The 18750-nt window shown below is 42.7% G+C and overlaps 1 protein-coding gene across 1 annotated transcript in view; it reads right to left on the bottom strand.

Annotated features, from left to right (window-relative positions):
* The window catches only part of grin2da (glutamate receptor, ionotropic, N-methyl D-aspartate 2D, a), a gene marked incomplete at both ends in the record, with an annotated part of 160155 nt that overhangs the window by 66562 nt on the left and 74843 nt on the right, over positions 1-18750 (bottom strand). Inside the window, 2 exons of the mRNA XM_083982355.1 lie at positions 706-874; positions 5779-5984. Coding sequence (XP_083838481.1) covers positions 706-874; positions 5779-5984 — 375 coding nt within the window. The remainder of the gene's footprint in view (positions 1-705; positions 875-5778; positions 5985-18750) is intronic.

Below are 18750 nucleotides of genomic sequence, written 5' to 3'. Positions count from 1 at the left end.
GTGATAGGAAACTGCTTAAAGGGATAGTTCAACATTTTGGCAAATTGGCCCATTGCCTATAGTTTAGTAGGTTCGTTGCAAGCTATTTTTAGAACGGCGGAGCAGAGCCGCGAGCTGCTCAGAGCTACTCAGAGCTACTCTACGGAGGCTCATGGGATTTCTTGGTTTCCCTCATCAAACTCATCAGTAAGGGACAGTTTTTCAGTAAGCAGTCTCTGTATTTACCTCGAAATCAACTCTGTTCCATTATTATCTCATAGTGTGGTGAATGTGCAGGTCACAACTTGTCCACCAGAGCGTTTTGGAGTTGTTGGATTGTGTATTTGATGAGTTTGATGAGGGAAACCAAGAAATCCCATGAGCCTCCGTAGCGTAGCTCTGAGCAGCTCGCGGCTCTGCTCCGCCGTTCTAAAAACAGCTTGCACCGACAATTAAAGGTAACAAACTATACTGTTATGACTATAGGGATTAAGGCAATGGGCCAATTTGCTAAAACATTGAACTATCCCTTTAAGTATTAACATGGATCTTATCAATCAGAGTTAATCAGAGGAGGCAGCATTTTGACCTTGACCTGGAGCCATCTGGATAAATGATCACTGAATGGATCAAACCTACAGAGATCTACATGAAATCTTAGTCAATATTCAAAAAATGCAAAGCATTCTTAAAGCATATTATTGAAATTAAAAGTGACAACCTAACCTCTCCGACCATGCCGTTCCACTCCCCGTCGATGTTCTTCCCGTGCCGGCCGTTGGTCACCAGGTAAAGGTCGTAGGTGAAGCCCACGATCTTGGCGAGACGCTTCAGGACGTCGATGCAGAAGCCTTTGCAGCAGTGCTTCATGGGCCCGGTGCTGTCCACCACCAAACTGAGGAGACAATGTGAGAGAAGACAAACAGATGAGGTGAAGCAGCTTTTTCTTTTGTTTGTTTTTTTTGTTTGTTTTTTTGTGGAGGTTTCATCAAGGGCGCTTTGACCTGGATCGACTGCTCGTCCTGTTGTCGAGATTGAAAAGGAGAGTGTTGCTGGGGGAAGTGAGAAAAACAAACAAATGAGCGCCGGAGAGACAGAGGAAGAGGGAGAGGGAGAGGACGCACGCGGACGGAGGTGAGGAAGGTATGAATTATTGGCGAGGGACTGTGAGTGGATCGATAGTGACAGTTTGAGCCGAGAGGAAACGCTCGACAGGTCAGACAGCTCAGGAGGAAAAGTGCTGCATTATTAAAAAACACCAGCTAACTCCATTTTGTTGCTGCTGGACGCCGTCGTCTTCGTCAAAACTCTGTGGAAGCTTCGCCCCCCCTACTACCCCTCCTCCTTCCCTCCCACAGAGAGCGTCAGCAGCAGGTCGCACATATGGGAATCCGAGTGCATTTAAACGACTTATCGGTCAAGTGGCTGCAGCCTCCTCCAGCAGCTCTTCAAGTGGCTGTTTGTCGGTCCCTCAGCTGCGACCTCGCTGTGCAACTCACATTTAGTAAATTGTTTTTACTGCAGCCAAAGTGGGGTCGAATGGAGAAATCTGTTTTTTGTTTTTGTGATTTTTTTTGCCACCGCAGAAATGGAAATGGAAAGAAAATACAAGTTAATATCAGGATTTCTCATGGTGGTGATTTAATATATTCTCTCCTGTATGTGCAAAATAAATGTTTATTGGTGTTATTTTATTCCTCCACTTGGATTCCCATCAGCTGCCAGGAGACCAGCAGCCTCTCCTGCACATCCGCTGGTCCGCGTACGATAAAATATACATGAAATACATAAAACCTAGACGTATTAAGCATGTAAACAAGATTATCATCATGTACCGTATATAAATGTGTCGATCAAAATAACATCACCTCACTTCAAATTAGGGTTGACTATAATTATTCACTTAGGTCCATTAATGTTAGAGTTTGTGGCGCCACATTATGTAATAACGCTGCATTTTGTAATCATTGTAACAAGATGCAGCAAACTTTATTACATATTGCGTTAAAAAAAATTATAACAATATGTGGTAGATTATTACAAATTGTGTCATTATTACAGCATGTGGTGGAAATGAATTACATTATCACATGATGCGGCGCTACAGGGTTTCTAAAACTGGCCTGTATAGTTGCTAAGTTATTCCATCCTATATTTAACAGATGTGCACAAAGTATCAGTCGTGGGTTTGAAAACAGTTAGCATGACGATGCGCTCTGCACAGTTCAGATGCAATGTTGTTTCTAGAAAACAGATGAAAACAGCTAATTAACAGACTTCAAATCTCATTTATGTGACGACAGATGGAGAAGTAGCAGAGGAACAGTAGAACAAGAGATAAACACAGTATGGACCGGACCTGCTTTTAGATTATAACTGTGGATATACTGTAGCTAACAAGTGCTTATTTACAAATCAATAGTCACTTGAAGCCATTTTTATTTCATCTTTACAATAATTATTATCCAGTTTACTTTGGTTTTGATCTTCATCACCTGCTGAGGAAAATCTCTGGAGGCTTTAGCAGCTCAAACCTACAATATGCTCACTATAGCTTGATGCTTTTACTTTTGATTCATTCACTGTAACACATTAAAACAGCTCGTTGGTTGGTTTAGTTTTAAAATTACTACCGATTATATTTATGACTTTGGTAACTTACTTTTTCCCAACGACAGATTTATACCTAATTCTTTATTAGTTGAATTATTCACCATTTTTAAATGATAATTTCAAAGCCCAGCAGCTCAGTAAGTTTTAGTATGCAGTGGCCCAAGTGCTTTACGTGACTTGTAAGAAATAAGTTCAGGATAAAAGTTAGATTAAAAAAAAACAGTGAAGTGGAGTTCAAGTGTCTCCAGCGCCCTGGTGATTATCTGTGCTTTTATTTTAATGAGCACTGAGCAAACGACTCGTGACCTTGGTGGTGACAACAGGAGGAAATAACAGCATCAAGTCTCTCGGCCGCTGCGGCGAGAACTGAGGTGTAAACACAGCAAATCTTTTACAGAGTGAGACATAAAATATACATTATTCAGGACAGAGAACGAGACGAGTAAAAAAAAAAAAAAAAAAACAGGGTCAAAGACGATTCACTAACAACGAGAGGAAACTTCTCTCTCAGCCAATAAAATTGATGGAGGATGAAGTCGTTATCTTCCCATTGGCCAGGTCATGTGTTGGCTGGAAGGAAGCTTATCTGGGATAAAGCAGGAGGCCAGAACACACACACACACACACACACACACACGCACACGCACACGCACACGCACACACACTTACTGACTGTCTGTTGCTGCCTGTATTGAAACTTGTACATAAACCAGGAGAAACACTGATCATAAAGGATCCTGCCTGATGTCATGATGATCAAAGTTAAAGGGATAGGTCACCAAAAATTTAAATTTCACTCATCATCTACTCACCCTCATGTCGACTAAGGGCTGTGAGAATTTTCAGAGTCCTCTGTGCCTTCTCTGAGTTACGGGGGGGTCCGCGCAGCAGTATTTGTCCATATAATGGTTGTGAATGGGGCTCACTTTTCTTTGTCCAAAAAGACACATCAAAAAACATTCAAATACCTCCATACTGCTCGTCTGTAATGTCCCTCTTGTATTGAAGCCCCAACATGACAAATTGTTCTGAAAAAAATTAAATAAGTCTATGTTTTAAGCTTGTTTGTAGCGGAAGCTCCCAGTGTCTCAGTTCACTGCTCTGCCTGTGTCCGTGCAAATCGCACAAGATTTAGAATACAAGAGGGACATTACAGACGAGCACTATGGAGGTATTTGGATGTTTTTTGGTGTGTCTTTTTGGACGAAGAAAAGTGAGCCCCGTTCGCTACCGTCATATGGCAGTGCAGTGCTGCACGGAGCCCTGCTGTAACTCCAAGAAGGCACAGAGGACTCTGAAACTTCTCCCAACCCTTAGTCGACAAGAGGGTGAGTAGAAAATGAGTGAAAATTAGAATTTTGGGTGAAATATCCCTTTAAATCATTTCATGGCTGCAGCTGTGGTTCAGACGCAGCAGCGATCTGTTGCTCCATCTTTAAAAACTCTATTGATTTGGTGTGAAACTTATTCTCCCTGTTTCTTATCTGGATTGATTAAAAGATAATTAACCTGATGTTGCTGCACAGTTTCAACCATTTCCATTATGGTTATAAGAACAAAAAAAACAAAATGATGCTTGCTCGTAATTGCACGCTTTGATGTGGTACCATGTGACTTTTTTTTAATGCATCTCCAGCTGCTGTGAGGAAACGTTATCTTCTCCCCGGGATAATTAGATTATTTTGTGATGTTTTAATCTATCGATCCCGGAGGGAAAGTCTCTGTCTCCTTTAAGCTCCTCCGCCCCTGTAACACAGCTCACGGAGATGGTAAAGATTTACGGGCTTGTTCACTGACGCTCGGCCGGACGTCTCAATTCCTTCATGAGATCAGAGCCGCAGCTCCTCCTGGTTTCATGGGTTCGGTTTGGACTCTGGTAAAAACCACTTTGTTGAACTTGAAACTCTGTTTTCTACTTTCCACTGAGGTTTATAGAGTGATAAGGATTTAGAGGAAGAACCAGCAGGAGACGTGGAGGTTGGAAATCACTGGTTATATATATATATATATATATATATATATATATATATATATATATATATATATATATATATATATACTATATATAGACTCCTGTTGTGTGTTAAAGTGTTTTGGTCCATTCTCAGACAGAAAGAAATGCAACATCTATATCATTCTGTTCCTCCTGCTCGTGGTCATAATAAACTGCAGGTCGTCCTGTTCTCACAAAAAAAAACAAAAAAAAACACACTTAAACTCCATTTACACTTATTTTCAGAGCAGTTGTTTTTCCTTTAGTAATATATTCATTACTACCCTCTTGTCAGCTGCTCTCAACGAGTCAGAACAAACCAGAACAAACCAGAAAATTGACTGTTCGCTGCTGTGATGAACAAAGTGGCATTTGGCCGTATGTAACAGCCGTAATGGGCAGTTTGACTGTCGTTAAAAGCCAAGAAGGTTGGAAACTATTGTGCAGAAACTACTAATTTCTAATACCACAAGAGCGCGGCCAAAATGGAGCTCTGCAGAAACATTTTCTGTTTCTGATAGCAACCATTATATTCAATCATCAATGTTTGGGCAGCCTGTTGGATGGATAAAAATTAGATCCATTAAAGCTGTTTTTTCTTTTTATACGTGCATAAATGAGGAGCTGTCAGTCAGTCCTGGGGCCTCATTTATCAAACAGGGTGTAAAAGTGCTACTAAATTTTGATGTACGACGGAAAGCCAAAAAATGGCGTACACCGAAAATATTTACACCCTTTTCAGATCTATCAAACTGTGCGTACACACAACTGTCCGCAATTTCCATTGATAAATCACACCGGACCCAAGAAAAGTGCGGATGTGAACACGCCTCATATCCCGCCTGCTAAACGGCCCAACACAACCATATATGGTCAATGCAAATCAGCACGTGCATATTAAGTAGCCATGTGCACTCAGGAAACGTGTGGAATGATGTCAGTGGAAGACGGTGAAGACAACGGACGAGCGGAGAAAGAAGCGGAATTTCTCTGAAAGCGAGATACACGGTAATATCAGTCAGAAAAATCATCTTGCATTGACAGGCTACAATAAAAACAAAAAACTCCCAAATCTAAATGAAACAGAGCAGAAAGAAGAATAATTCTAGGAGCAAACTAGTGTAAATGCACAGGGGAAAAATGATAAATGAGGCCCCTGGTGGAGGTGGTGGTGCTGGTAGTGGTGGTGTTACCTGGAGTTGACGGGCATGCGACAGGGAACCGAGTCCCGGATGCAGGAGCTGGTCCCGGGGTCTGCAGGCTCCACGATGACGAAGGGCCTCTCCTCCAGCGTGACCACCCTCAGGTGCTGCGAGTCGTCCAGAGGCTTCAGGAAGGAGCCGTACCGAGACCAGGGGTGGTACCGCAGACGCAGGTGTCCGTTCTCCCACCAGCCCACCTGGAAAACACACAAACACACACACACACACACACACACATATGACCTCATGTCTGCTTAATTCATCCTTGAGTTCATGTGAATGTTTGAGCGATCCGGTCGTTTTGGCTAACTTCTTGTCAGCCGATGGAGTTAGCAGTCCCCGCCCTCGTCCCTACGTCACCACAATCACGCGCATCCCTTGGCTGCACACACAGAGAGGACCGCCCCTTTATGCCGTTCTCTCTCCTCATTGGATAAAGGTTGTAGGATACTAGGAAAGTTTTCTCCTCGGCTCACAGCAGAGCAGAGTGACTGACAGACCCGTGTTTCAGACCAAACACTCTATAGAAGTGATTGTCGTCGGAAGATATAACTATTTAAGACTTATATTAATACAAATACTCCGCTTACTTCTGCTTTAAGCTGTTACTAAAACATCACAATCACTGAAATGAGCCTGACGACATGAAAACACAATGCAGCTGGACATTTTTTGTGTAAGGCTGATTACACACTGGATGAGTCTAGGCAGGATTTTGGACCTGATTTCTGCTGCAATTGATTATTTGTCCAAATAATCCTCAGATCCATTATTTTACTGCTCCTTATCCACTCAGAGCTTTTCCAAATCTTGAATTCAAATCAAACACAGCTGATAAAAGCGAACAGATAAGGAAGCGTCACCAACCGGGTGTGAATGATGTAGTTTTGATTGCAACAGATTTTCATCCATATTGTTTTTATGCAGCAGAACAGAGGACGTCCAGAACCGTCCTCCACATTCATTCTCTGTGGTCTCATGGTTTGGACGAATCGTGAAGTGTGTGTGTGTTCGGAGGGTTATAATGGACTTATATATGTGCTGAAACTTATGTCTTTTTAATAAACGGTTAAAGGGATAGTTCAACATTTTGGCAAATTGGCCCATTGCCATAATCCCTATAGTCATAGCAGTAGGTTCATTACCTTAAATTGTCGGTGCAAGCAATTTTTAGAACGGCGGAGCAGAGCCGCGAGCTGTTTAAGAGGTACGCTACGGAGGCTCATGGGATTTCTTGGTTTCCCTCATCAAACTCATCAAAGACACAATCCAACAACTCCACAACGCTCTGGTGGACAAGTTGTGACCTGCACATTCACCACGCTATGAGATAATAACACAACGTTACCAGACAGAGTTGTTTTAGAGGTAAATTCATGCAAAACCGCTGATGTGCGTTCCTGTTGGGGGCAGTTTTTCGACAAGCAGTCTCTGAATTTCCCTCTAAAACAACTCTGTCTGGTAACGTTGTGTTATTATCTCATAGTGTGGTGAATGTGCAGGTCACAACTTGTCCACCAGAGCGTTTTGGAGTTGTTGGATTGTGTATTTGATGAGTTTGATGAGGGAAACCAAGAAATCCCATTAGCCTCCGTAGCGTAGCTCTGAGCAGCTCACGGCTCTGCTCCGCCGTTCTAAAAATAGCTTGCACCAACAATTAAAGGTAACAAACCTACTGCTATGACTATAGGGATTATGGCAATGGGCCAATTTGCCAAAATGTTCAACTATGCCTTTAAGGTTTGAGAAATCGTCTCATAGGTATCCTAAAACCAAATTCAGTCTAGTTTAAACGCTGACACTTTCAAATGGACAAATCCATACTTACTGAGAAGGCAAGGCAAGGCAAGGCAATTTTATTTGTATAGCCCGTTTTTACAAACAGTTTGTCTCAAAGGGCTTTACATGGCATCGTAGCAACATCCTCTGTCCTTAGACCCTCACATCGACTGAGGAAAAACTCCATGGAAAACCCTTTTAACAGGGAAAAACAGGAGAAACCTCAGGGTGAGCAACAGAGGAGGGATCCCTCACCCAGGACGGACAGACGTGCAATAGATGTTGTTACAGACAAGAAAACAGTTTACAGTTTGTCACAGAATGTGCTTAACAACTAGCTTCCTGCAGCAGATAAAACAACACTCTTTAATTTCCCTCCGACAAGAAACCGCAAAAAAAAGAAATAGATTGTTTTCGAAGTTTGGTCCGGTAAACGTTCAGTGGATTACGACTTTGACGTCCTGTTCAGGTGAGAGTTTTATCCACTGCAGATAACACTCAGTCACCTGTTATTCTTCTTTTTGTGTGTTGGGTCATATCGTCTCCACCGGGGGATTCCTATATCCACACCCAACAACAACAACAGCGACAAGCGACACTACACATCAGAGAATAACAGGTTCCTGACACCTCCCATCAGTGTGTTACATGAAGACCACAGGTGTCTGAGCCCATCTGTCTATTTACTGTAGATTATCACTGTGCGACTCCTTTGTTAACTCAAGCATCTAATCTCACGCTCCGTCCTGTGCAGTCACCGGATGTTTCCCAACACAAACACTGAGATGTTTGTGTGTGTGTGTGTGTGTGTGTGTGTGTGGCTCTGCTGTATAATACCGAGCAGTGTGTTCATGTTAACTCAGCTGAATATTCTCCTGCTGCGACACAGTGTTTTTTAAATGCAAACTAACACTAAGACTAAGACGGTTGACAGTGTCACGGTGACCTACTTGTGCAAACAGATCGGCTGCTCGCGTTGACGGATGGAGGATGCCACTGGATGGATGTGCAAACACAACACAGCAAAATGTGTGAGGTATTACGACGGTATTTTCTAGCCGTGGTGTTAAATATTTAGTAATTTTTTATATTATTGTATAACAAATTCCTCCCATTGCCGTTGCCAGCGTCTGTTCAGAATGATGATGTATTAGCTTTTCTTATTCCTCAGTGTTAACAGTTCATATATCAGCGGGATGGTTTTGTTGATCGGGTCAGAAACCCTCCAGGTAGCTCCACCTGGCAGTGAGGTGGTGTAAATAATTACAACAACAACTAATCTCGTCCAAACAGATGTTAAAACTGGACCCAGCTTATTTCCGTCCTCACTTGGGGGTTGAGTCCCCGTAATGCAGCGTGGACAAAGACGGACCCCACAACGTCACAAGGTTTAGGTAAAAACACAAAAAAGGACATAGATACATACAATAGATGCACAAAAACATATTATGTGAAACACAGGCACAAAAAACAAAAGTAGGTGAAACTGGTACTCATCCAGATTATTATTCATAATTATTCATTTTGGCCACTTCAGCACATTAACACAACAACTAGAGACACAAACTAGAGAGTGATGGAAATCTGCAGCACCTGGCACTTTGGACCAGACTCACTCGCTCCATCATTTATGCACTTTCTCTCCCTCTCTCTCTCTCTCTGCATAAATAATAATAATAGGTGGATCCAATAGTTCATTATAGGACGGCATGATAATTTCCTCTGCTATGCTCATTTGTCCTCCAGTTCACCCCCTTACACGTTTTGCATTAACTGAGGTAAATGCTATCTGACGCACTTTAAAGACAAAAGGACTCGCATTCATATGCATGCAAGCACACATACACACACACAGATGCACACACACATCTTTGTCTTTGTGGGGACCTATGATCTAAATAAACAGAACCTAATTCTAATCCTGATAATAAACCAAAGTTTGGAGTCCAGTGTTTCGGTCCTCATAAGGCTCAAACCTTTCAAATATATCAATATCTCATTTATTGGACCCCATTAATATACAAAAACTATACAAAACACACACACAGATGCACACACACATCCTTGTCTTACTATATTTGTGGGGAACTATGATCTACATAAACAGAACCTAATTCTAATCCTGATAATAAACCAAAGTTTAAACCCTCAATCTGTCATTTAAAGTTGTAGAGTCCAGTGTTTCGGTCATCGTAAGGCTCAAACCTTTCAAATATGGCAATATCTCAGTTATTGGACCCCATTAATATACAAAAACTAAACAAAACACACACACAGATAAATCCTAAACGTCTTAATGGGACCCACCTCTGCCCAGATGTAAATAAAGTGTTTAATCCTGACTTTAAACCCAGATATAAAGATATGAACAGTCATCTAAACTTCTTGGGTTTTCATTGGACCCCACAGATGCTGTATAACAAAGGCCACACACACACACACACACACACACACACACACACATACACACAAACAGCCTGGACAAGGACTGAATCCCTGGATTGCCAGCCCAGCAGAAGACAGGAACAGGGCAGGATTTGATTTGGTATTTTGTAGTTCTCAGTTGCCATGGAGCTCAGACAGACCTCCAGATATTTATCAAAATGTTATGAGACTCAAATATTAAATCAAATTTTTTTGAAACTGAATAGGTTCTATATAATTTTACATGTAATATTTACTGGAAATTCTCCATCTCAAAGAAAATCTCAATTAATCTTTAATATTTCCATTAAAATCGATATGCTGCTCGGTGGACTCCAGTTATTTGGTGGAGGGGATAGGATACTACCTGGAGGAATCAATGAGTGATTGTGCATTACTCTCAAAATCATCACTAATCATTGCATTTCCAGTCACTGCTTCCAAAAATGCTCAGTGGAATCGATAATTTGATCCGCTACCCACCTCCCGTCAATAGTCTGACATTAATTATCCCAAATCATCCACCATCTGCTTCGGAGCGTCCGCGACTTTCAAAGGAATATTTGATTTTCTCGATGTTCTTCTGTCTGTCTCGTTGCAACACAGCTCGTCTTTTGTTCATCACAAACACATAGTATCACTGCTGCAGAGGTAGAGCTCTCCACAGTCTGAGCACCGGAGGAGTTATTTCATACAAAGACCAAAATCTCAGCGATGATGAGAATAGAAAACTGAACTGTACCGACTGGGAATGAGCTGAACCGCTGCTCCAGTCGTCTGCTGGTGCATTCATTCATAAACAGCCTTAACGTCATTCAGTGCAATCTCAGTTCATGTTTCTGCCCTTTATCTCCTGCTCTCTGTACTTTGTCAACACTATACAGTGTTTTAATACAGATGGATTCACAATAAAAGATTCACTCTCATTTACATGTTTTTTTTCCCCGTTTCCTCTGAAACAGACTTGACGGAGGTGAACAGAGGACGCGGAGCTGCGCTGGTGGTTCTCCTCTTAAGTAGCTTAGGGTTTGCCCCCCCCCCCCAGAAATCTAAGTGCTGCAGCTGTAAACATCCCATAATAGTAACTGTTTGTGCTAGTTCATTTTTGAGACAGCGACAGCCAATGGAGGAAACTATCATCACTCAGTCACAGGCATTACTTTGTTGCCAGAAACACAAGGCCGTGTGCAATTTTGAGTAAATTCAAATTAGTTGGCACCACTAGAACAACCGTTTGTTTTTAAACATGAATTCAAAATAAAGTTATTGAAACGCTATGAATTTTTCTTTTAAATTCTGAAACTTCACAGACTTCCCTAGTGTACCGCTACTATGAAATCAAATCAGACACAAACAAGCTGCTTTACAGGCGATGCATTTTGTCGATCAATCACCGGTATTAACATCATATACCGGTAGTAACACAAATCTATGGTGAAAAAGAGACTGTATGGAGTTTTGGGCCCAATTCCGATTCTATTTTTCATCCCTACCCCTACCCCTAGCCCTTACCCTTGCCCTTGAAACGGAGCTACAAGGAGTAGGGTTGAAAGTCAACCCCTACGAATTGGGACACCACTTCAACAATCACATACGTCATCAGTCGTCTCTGCTGGCTTTCACATAAGCAGACGTGACAAGCTTTTGCCACAAATCCTCTATTCAGAACCACGTTAACTTAATAAATTAAAATAAAATGTAATGAAGTATGATCGGTTAATTGTAAAACATTTATTTATTGATGTAAATGTGGTGATTTCTGTATAGGCTACAGATCCCCCAGGCAGTGCTGCTTCTGTGTCCAAAACACATGAAGCTTCATTTTTAATTCAAACAAATTAATGCGACAATTGTTACATTTCATCAATGAGACGAGCATTTATCTCCTAAAAAGAATGTAACTACGCGGCGGTAAACCTTTAAAACCCTGCGGGTAAGTTAATTAGCGGTCGTCTTTTCTACCGGGACGAGGTCGGGAGGTTGGCCGGCTGACGAGCTCTCCGGACGGGGTGGTGTCTCCGTGACGAGCCGCTGATCTGCTCCACAGGTGGAGGCTCCACCGTGGAGCTTCACTTCTCCCAAAAACATCGGAGCAAACGTCTAAACAGCCTCATGTGGATAAACCGGCCGCACATTGCGGATCTAAACAGCTACTTTCTCGCATGAAAAAATATTAAAACTTAACAAAATGACGTAATAACAGCGCTACAGTGAGAAATAAATCAGCTGCCGGTTGCCGCAAGATGCATTCTGGGAAACTTGCCATAGCCCTCGGTCCGTAGTGTGCCCCTGAAAAATCTCCGTTTCGAGGGCGAGATAGCCCTACCCCTTCCCCCTAACCCTCGTCTGAACCAGAATTGGGACACCCCTACCACTTCACGTGAACGCGCAAAACGAAGGGTTAGGGCCAAGGGCTAGGGCTAAGGGGAGAATCGGAATTCGGCCTTGCTCTCTGTTGTAATTGCTCCTTTTGTCCTTCTGGGTCAAATTGACCCAATCTGTTCCCTTCCTACATCCTTCCTTCTTTCCTTCCTTTCTCCCTTCCTTCTTTCCACAATCATTTTTCCATTCCTTCCTTCCTTCCTTCCTCCCATCTTTCCCTTCGCCCATCCTTCTGCTTCCTTCCTTGACCTAATCTGTTCCTTCCCTCCATTTTTCCCTTCCTTCCATCCTTCCTTCCTTCTTTCCCTTCGTCCTTACTTCTTCTTCCTTCCTCTTTTGATCTAATTGGCCCAATCTGTTGCCTCCCACCATCTTTCTTTTTTCCCTTCCTTTTCCCTCCCTTCTTTCCACAATCCTTTTCCCCTTCCTTCCTTCCTTCCTTCCTTCCTTCCTTCCTTCCTTCCTTCCCTTTGTCCTTCCTTCCTTTACTTTCTTCTTTCCCTTCGTCCTTCCTGCCTCCTTCCTTCCTTCCTTCCTTCTTTCCCTTCGTCCGTCCTTCCTTCCATCTTTCCCTTCGCCCATCCTTCTGCTTCCTTCCTTGACCTAATATGTTCCTTCCCTTTTCACTTCCTTCCGTCCGTCCTTCCTTCGTTCCCCTCGTCCTTACTTCTTCTTCCTTTCTCTTTTGATCTAACTGGCCCAATCTTCTTTCCACAATCCTTTTTCCCTTCCTTCCTTCGTGCTTCCTGCCTTCCTTCCTTCTTTCCCTTTGTCCTTCCTTCCTTCTTTCCCTTCGTCCCCTTCATCCTTCCTGCCTGCCTTCCTTCCTTCTTTCCCTTCGTCCTTCCTTCCTGGACCCAGGAGGACAACAGGTGGGTTAAGCAGAAGAACTTCTATAAAATCAGCAGTGAGTTCAATCTTTCCTCTTATATTAGACAGGAAGGAAGTATTGTTTGTTGTTTGTTAAGAATCAGATTACGGCTGTGTTGATATAGACTGATAGACGAGCTCCACCGGCAGCACGTTAGTGAGAAATTTGGCGTTTGTTCATCTTTTTTTTTCCTTTTATAACCTTCAGTATTGAGGGAAAAATTCTATTTTACGACTGTAGTTTTTCAAATGATGATTACCGAGTCTCCTCCTGTCTGGACTTTCTGTCTGCTTCTGTTGAGTCATTATTTATTTTGGTCAGACCGTCCTGGTTTCTGTTCTGCTTCCAAACGACGTCTCTCATCTGGAGACGAGTCAAGGATCTTTAAGTACCAACACGACTAATATTTAACCTTGTGGTTTCCCTGAATGCTAAGAAGTTACAGCTCTCATCCAACACTGAAATGTCAGCGGTAAAGGTGGAAGGACTGAGAGCTGCTGCCAAGGAATCCCAATGAAAACACAGCCACTGATAATAACAAGTGGAGACCCAGTGTTGTAAATATTTTTCTCTGACACTTAGGGTAATAGGTAACAAATGCTGTTATTTTGAAATAGAACTGTGTTGTGTTGTCTTCCGTTAGTGTAGCGTTTATACGTTAAGTTGCTACAAAATGATCTTATGGTTGCTATGTCGCCGTTGTTGTTTTTCTTCCGTGTAACAGTGTTTACGTATTTAAATCAGTAAATATGATCGGCTTGAATGAGAAGCGGTCGTGGTTGTCGTTTTTTTAAAGGGATAGTTCACCCAAAATTTAAATTTCACTCATTATCTACTCACCCTCATGTCGACTAAGGGCTGGGAGAAGTTTCAGAGTCCTCCATGGCTTCTCTGAGTTACAGGGGGTCTCGGCGTAGCAGTGCATGTCAATATAACGGTTGCAAATGGATACCAACTGTCTTCGTAACAAAAAGACACACCAAAAAACATCCAAATACCTCCATGCTGCTCGTATGTAATGTCCGTCTTGTATTGAAGCCCCGAAATGTGAAATTGTCCCGAAAAAAATTAAATAAGTCTATATTTCAAGCTTGTTTTGTAGCGGAAGCTCCTCGAAAGTCCTCTTCCCGGTTCATCAAATTTGGACGAACTGGGAAGAGGAGCTTCCGCTACAAACAAGCTTGAAAAATAGACTTATTGATTTTTTTTTTCGGGACAATTTCGCATTTTGGGGCTTCAATACAAGACGGACATTACATACGAGCAGCATGGAGGTATTTGGATGATTTTTGGTGTGTCTTTTTGTTACGAAGACAGTTGGTATCCATTTGCAACTGTTATATTGACATGCACTGCTACGCCGAGACCCCCTGTAACTCAGAGAAGCCACGGAGGACTCTGAAACTTCTCCCAGCCCTTAGTCGACATGAGGGTGAGTAGAAATTTCAATTTTGGGGGAACTATCCCTTTAAGAAGCTTCCTCCAACATTTTTGAAACAACACCCAGCAACCAGTTTATGGACAGAGAAGCATCAGTGAAGGGGTCGGCATGAACTCCTGCTTAAAGTGGAATCATTATTACAACCTAAGTGGTTCATTGTATTGTTATTGGTTTTATCAGGGGGCAGGTAAAAAACATTAACATTAAAAAAAGATTTAAGATTTAGCTACGAGCTTATTTCCATCTGAGCAGACAGCTAACGGTGTTAAGTGAACCAAAAGAAAACAAAGTTTGATTAAATGTTTTATTTAATCAATATGGTCCCCGCTGACCTCAAGAGGTTGCTCTAGGCTCTAGGTTTGAAGTGCTGCATTTAAATAAATTCTGCTTTAATTATGGAAACATGGATTTGACTGTGGAGACCTGGACAGTTTCAACAGCCCAAGGTCGCTCGACTGCATGAGCTCAGGATTTACCCTGGAAAAGTGGGGCAATAGCAGAGATTGTGACAAATTAGCATACTCCCAAAATGGCGCATTATGGGGATTAAACTTTCTCATTTTTTACCAATTTTAAAAATCCTGCATACACTGCAGCTTTAATAAGGTGATGTAGTGAGCAGATAAACTCCCTCAGTTTAATATACGTCTCAGATAATGTCTGATCTCTGCTGATAGCATGTGATCATTGAACACTGGATCCTCATTACTCTCTTAGTCGTATTACCACCTGGCTCAGTGTGTGTGATGTTTCAGTAGCTGAGGGTTAAATTATCAATGTTTTCAACAGAAATTAAACAGAAACGTCTTAAAGGAATAGTTCACCAAAAAAATGAAATTCAGTCATTATTGACTAACCCTCATGCTGATGAATACTCCAGAGTAGTTTTTTATTCCTCAAAGTGCATCTGGAGACCCGGGAGGCCGGTTCGTAGTCCAATGAAAACTTTATATGAAAGTCAATAGGGCCCGACACAAAAACGTCCATAAAACTACACAAGAACTATGTTATATTCCTCCACACTGCTCGTCCACTGCAATCCAAGTGTTCTGAAGGGAGATAGTCCAGAGTTTACTCGAAATGACGTCATTTAGGACATTTTTACAGCCTAAACAGTCCTGTATTGAATTTGCCTGGGGCACACTCTCGCATTCGTGCCGGACACAAAAAGGTCCATAAAACTACACAAAAACCTTGAAATATTCCTCCTTACTGCTCGTCCGCAGCAATCCAGTGTCCTGAAGGGATATAGTCCAGAGTTCACCCGAAACAACGTCATTGAGGCGAGGCAAGTCAGGTCACGTCCGTGTGCGTCGCGTGAACGTGAGAGCGCGCACCAGGCAAATTCAATACAGGACTGTTTAGGCTGTAAAAATGTCCTAAATTACATCGTTTCCAGTAAACTCTGGACTATTTCCCTTCAGGACACTTGGATTGCAGTGGACGAGCAGTCTGGAGGAATATTAAATGGTTTTTGTGTAGTTTTATGGACGTTTCTGTGTCGGGCCCTGTTAGTCTCATATAAAGTTTTGGTTGGACTAGGAACTGACCTCCCGGGTCTCCAGCTGCACTTTGAGGAATAAAAAACTACTCCAGAGTATTGAACTGGTGAACTACTCTTTTAAGTGAATGTAAAGCATCTTCATGAAAATGACTGTTAAAGGTCCCATATTATATATCATCACAGTATCAAAGCCTCGGTCCTCGGTGTCATTTACTTGTCCTGCAGTCATTTATTGCAGCAGTGGAGAGCAGGAAGTCAGCTTTAAGGCCGGCTCCCTCATGAAGGACGGCCTAAATCATTTTAATCGATTAACAACCCTGTCAATCCCCCCTCCCCCCCCACCCCGAGTGATTATCTCCTGTGTTGTACAGTAGGGTTGTAAAACTCTTATTGCGCCTTTTTGAACTGCACTGAAATGGGATTCAGCTTTGTGTTGTGGTTTCCACCCTCTCCTTTGTCAGGTTGATTAAAAACTGTACTCCTTACTGCTTTTCTTGGCCGATTCACACTGTACTATACTGTACACCTCCCTGTTCACGCTTTGGCTCCAAGAACAAACAAATGTAAAACAAAAAGAAAAAAAACGACTTGCGGTATCGTTGCATCATGTAACGCAACAACTTCATAGACCTCGAGGAATGAGATGTTCAAAAGCTTGGCTGGCTGCAACAACACAACAACAACAATCAAACAGCCCAACGAGCCTTCCACTGCCTCTGAAGCACAAATACACCACTAATAAAACAAACTCAACAGGATTTGATTTGATGTTTAAGTGAAACACCAACAACATTCATCAAACATTTACCTTCTGGCTGACACTTCTCCTACAGTTTGTCTCTAATGCTTTGCACGGTGCACGGATCTACAGTAGAAGCAGGTGTTTTACACACGTGTGGAAGCTGTGGTATGGATTATTTCAAAATGATGTTATGCAACGTATTCATCCGCCTAAAAATATCAAGAAATTAAACCGGCTCTTATTAAATCAGGTTGAGCAGAGAAATGATTCACTTTGTTCTGCTTGAAGCAATAAGACACTTCATGCACAATTAGCAGTTTAGAGAAACTGAGCCTTTTTATGCAGAGTCGGTAACAGAGTGTGTGTTTTTTCTTGTGCGAGCGGGACATTTAAGGTAACTTCAAATCAAAAGTTGAACATTTTTTATGGTCTGTGCGGTAATTAACCATGTAAATGAGGCCCCGGCTGCCGCGTCCTCCCGAGCCCTGCAGCAGATAAGAAGATGCTACGACGCTTCACAGAATGTGCTCTTCATCGCCTAATATCAGGAGTGAGTGTTCATCTGTGGGGATTTTCCAGCTCTGACACTCTTGATAAATACAGTCCCTGCATGATCTCCCTACCGGCGCCGCAGTCAGCTCTTGTTCAGCCGCCCTGAGGTTCCTGCATGCGCTCGGCAAATACACTCCATGACTCAGTTCAGCAGAGGTTAATTCAGCAAATGTGCCGGCTGGGAAACAGGGATGTTCGGATAAATGAGGTCGGAGAGCGACCGCTGGATAGTACGGGTCAAGTGCTGATGTCTGAGGGAGCTGTGCCGACACCGTTTGCCCTCTGTGTTTTTTTTTCCATTCGACCTTGTTTGAAAGCCGACTTCAAAAATGGACGTTTACAGTATACCATTTATCCCAAACTGTCGTCCACCATGGAGGTTCACTATCTGTATTTTAAAGGATGATTTTATGTGTTCACTGCTGCTGCTGATTTGCTGTTCAAGTTTAGTTTTGTACAATGTTTCTCATTATAAATAACTTATACCAGTGCTGCCCTGCTAAGCCAGACCGCAGTAACTACGCGAACAGTGAAACTGAGAAAAATGGCTTTAAAGTTTTTTGATTTGCCTTCCAAATGTGTTGTAGGTAGATTAGTGAAAATACACAGATTTGACAGGTTTTCATTAAGTAATATTTATGCAATAAAATATATGACCACATATTTTATATTTGACCCCTAAAAAGCAGATACTGCGCTCTGGTGCCAGGTTTCCTTAAATAAATACACAGGTAATGCTACGGCAAAGTGCAGTAACTACAATGTTGTTGTTTTTTTCCAGCATGCTTCTAGCCTGTCTAGCCTCTACCTGGTCTTTTTACTAAACTTAACAAACTTCTTTCTTCATGGCCTAAGCTCAACCAAAGCATCAGAGCAGAGAAATATATTTTTTTCTCCCCCAGTCTGCTGTCAGCAGGAGCGGGGGCTGCAGCAGACTCGCGCCCGTGTGGGCTGAGCTCAAGCCGCATACAAGCCGGGTTCAGCCTATGGTTCAGCCGCGCTGAGCGGAGCGGGGAAGGGGGAAAAAAAGTGTAGCCTACCGGTATTTCTTCTACTCTGTGGGACGGTAGATCATAACGGAGTGGGGGAGAAAGCAAGTGGGACAGATCTGCCCAGTCCCTGCAGCAGCGCACGTTTCACAGACAGGCGCACAGTGTAAACAACGTCACCGGTTCAGCACCATGGATAGCTGGGGGGGGTCCGACGGTCCGAGGGTCCGGGGGGTGGGGTGGGGGGTGGGGCGGGGGGGGGTCCGAGGGTCCAAACAG

The sequence above is a fragment of the Trachurus trachurus genome, assembly GCF_905171665.1.
Source record: "Trachurus trachurus genome assembly, chromosome: 11".
Classification (NCBI taxonomy): domain Eukaryota; kingdom Metazoa; phylum Chordata; class Actinopteri; order Carangiformes; family Carangidae; genus Trachurus; species Trachurus trachurus.
Note: the sequence above shows the minus strand (reverse complement) of the source record. Positions and strands in the feature narration are given on the sequence as shown.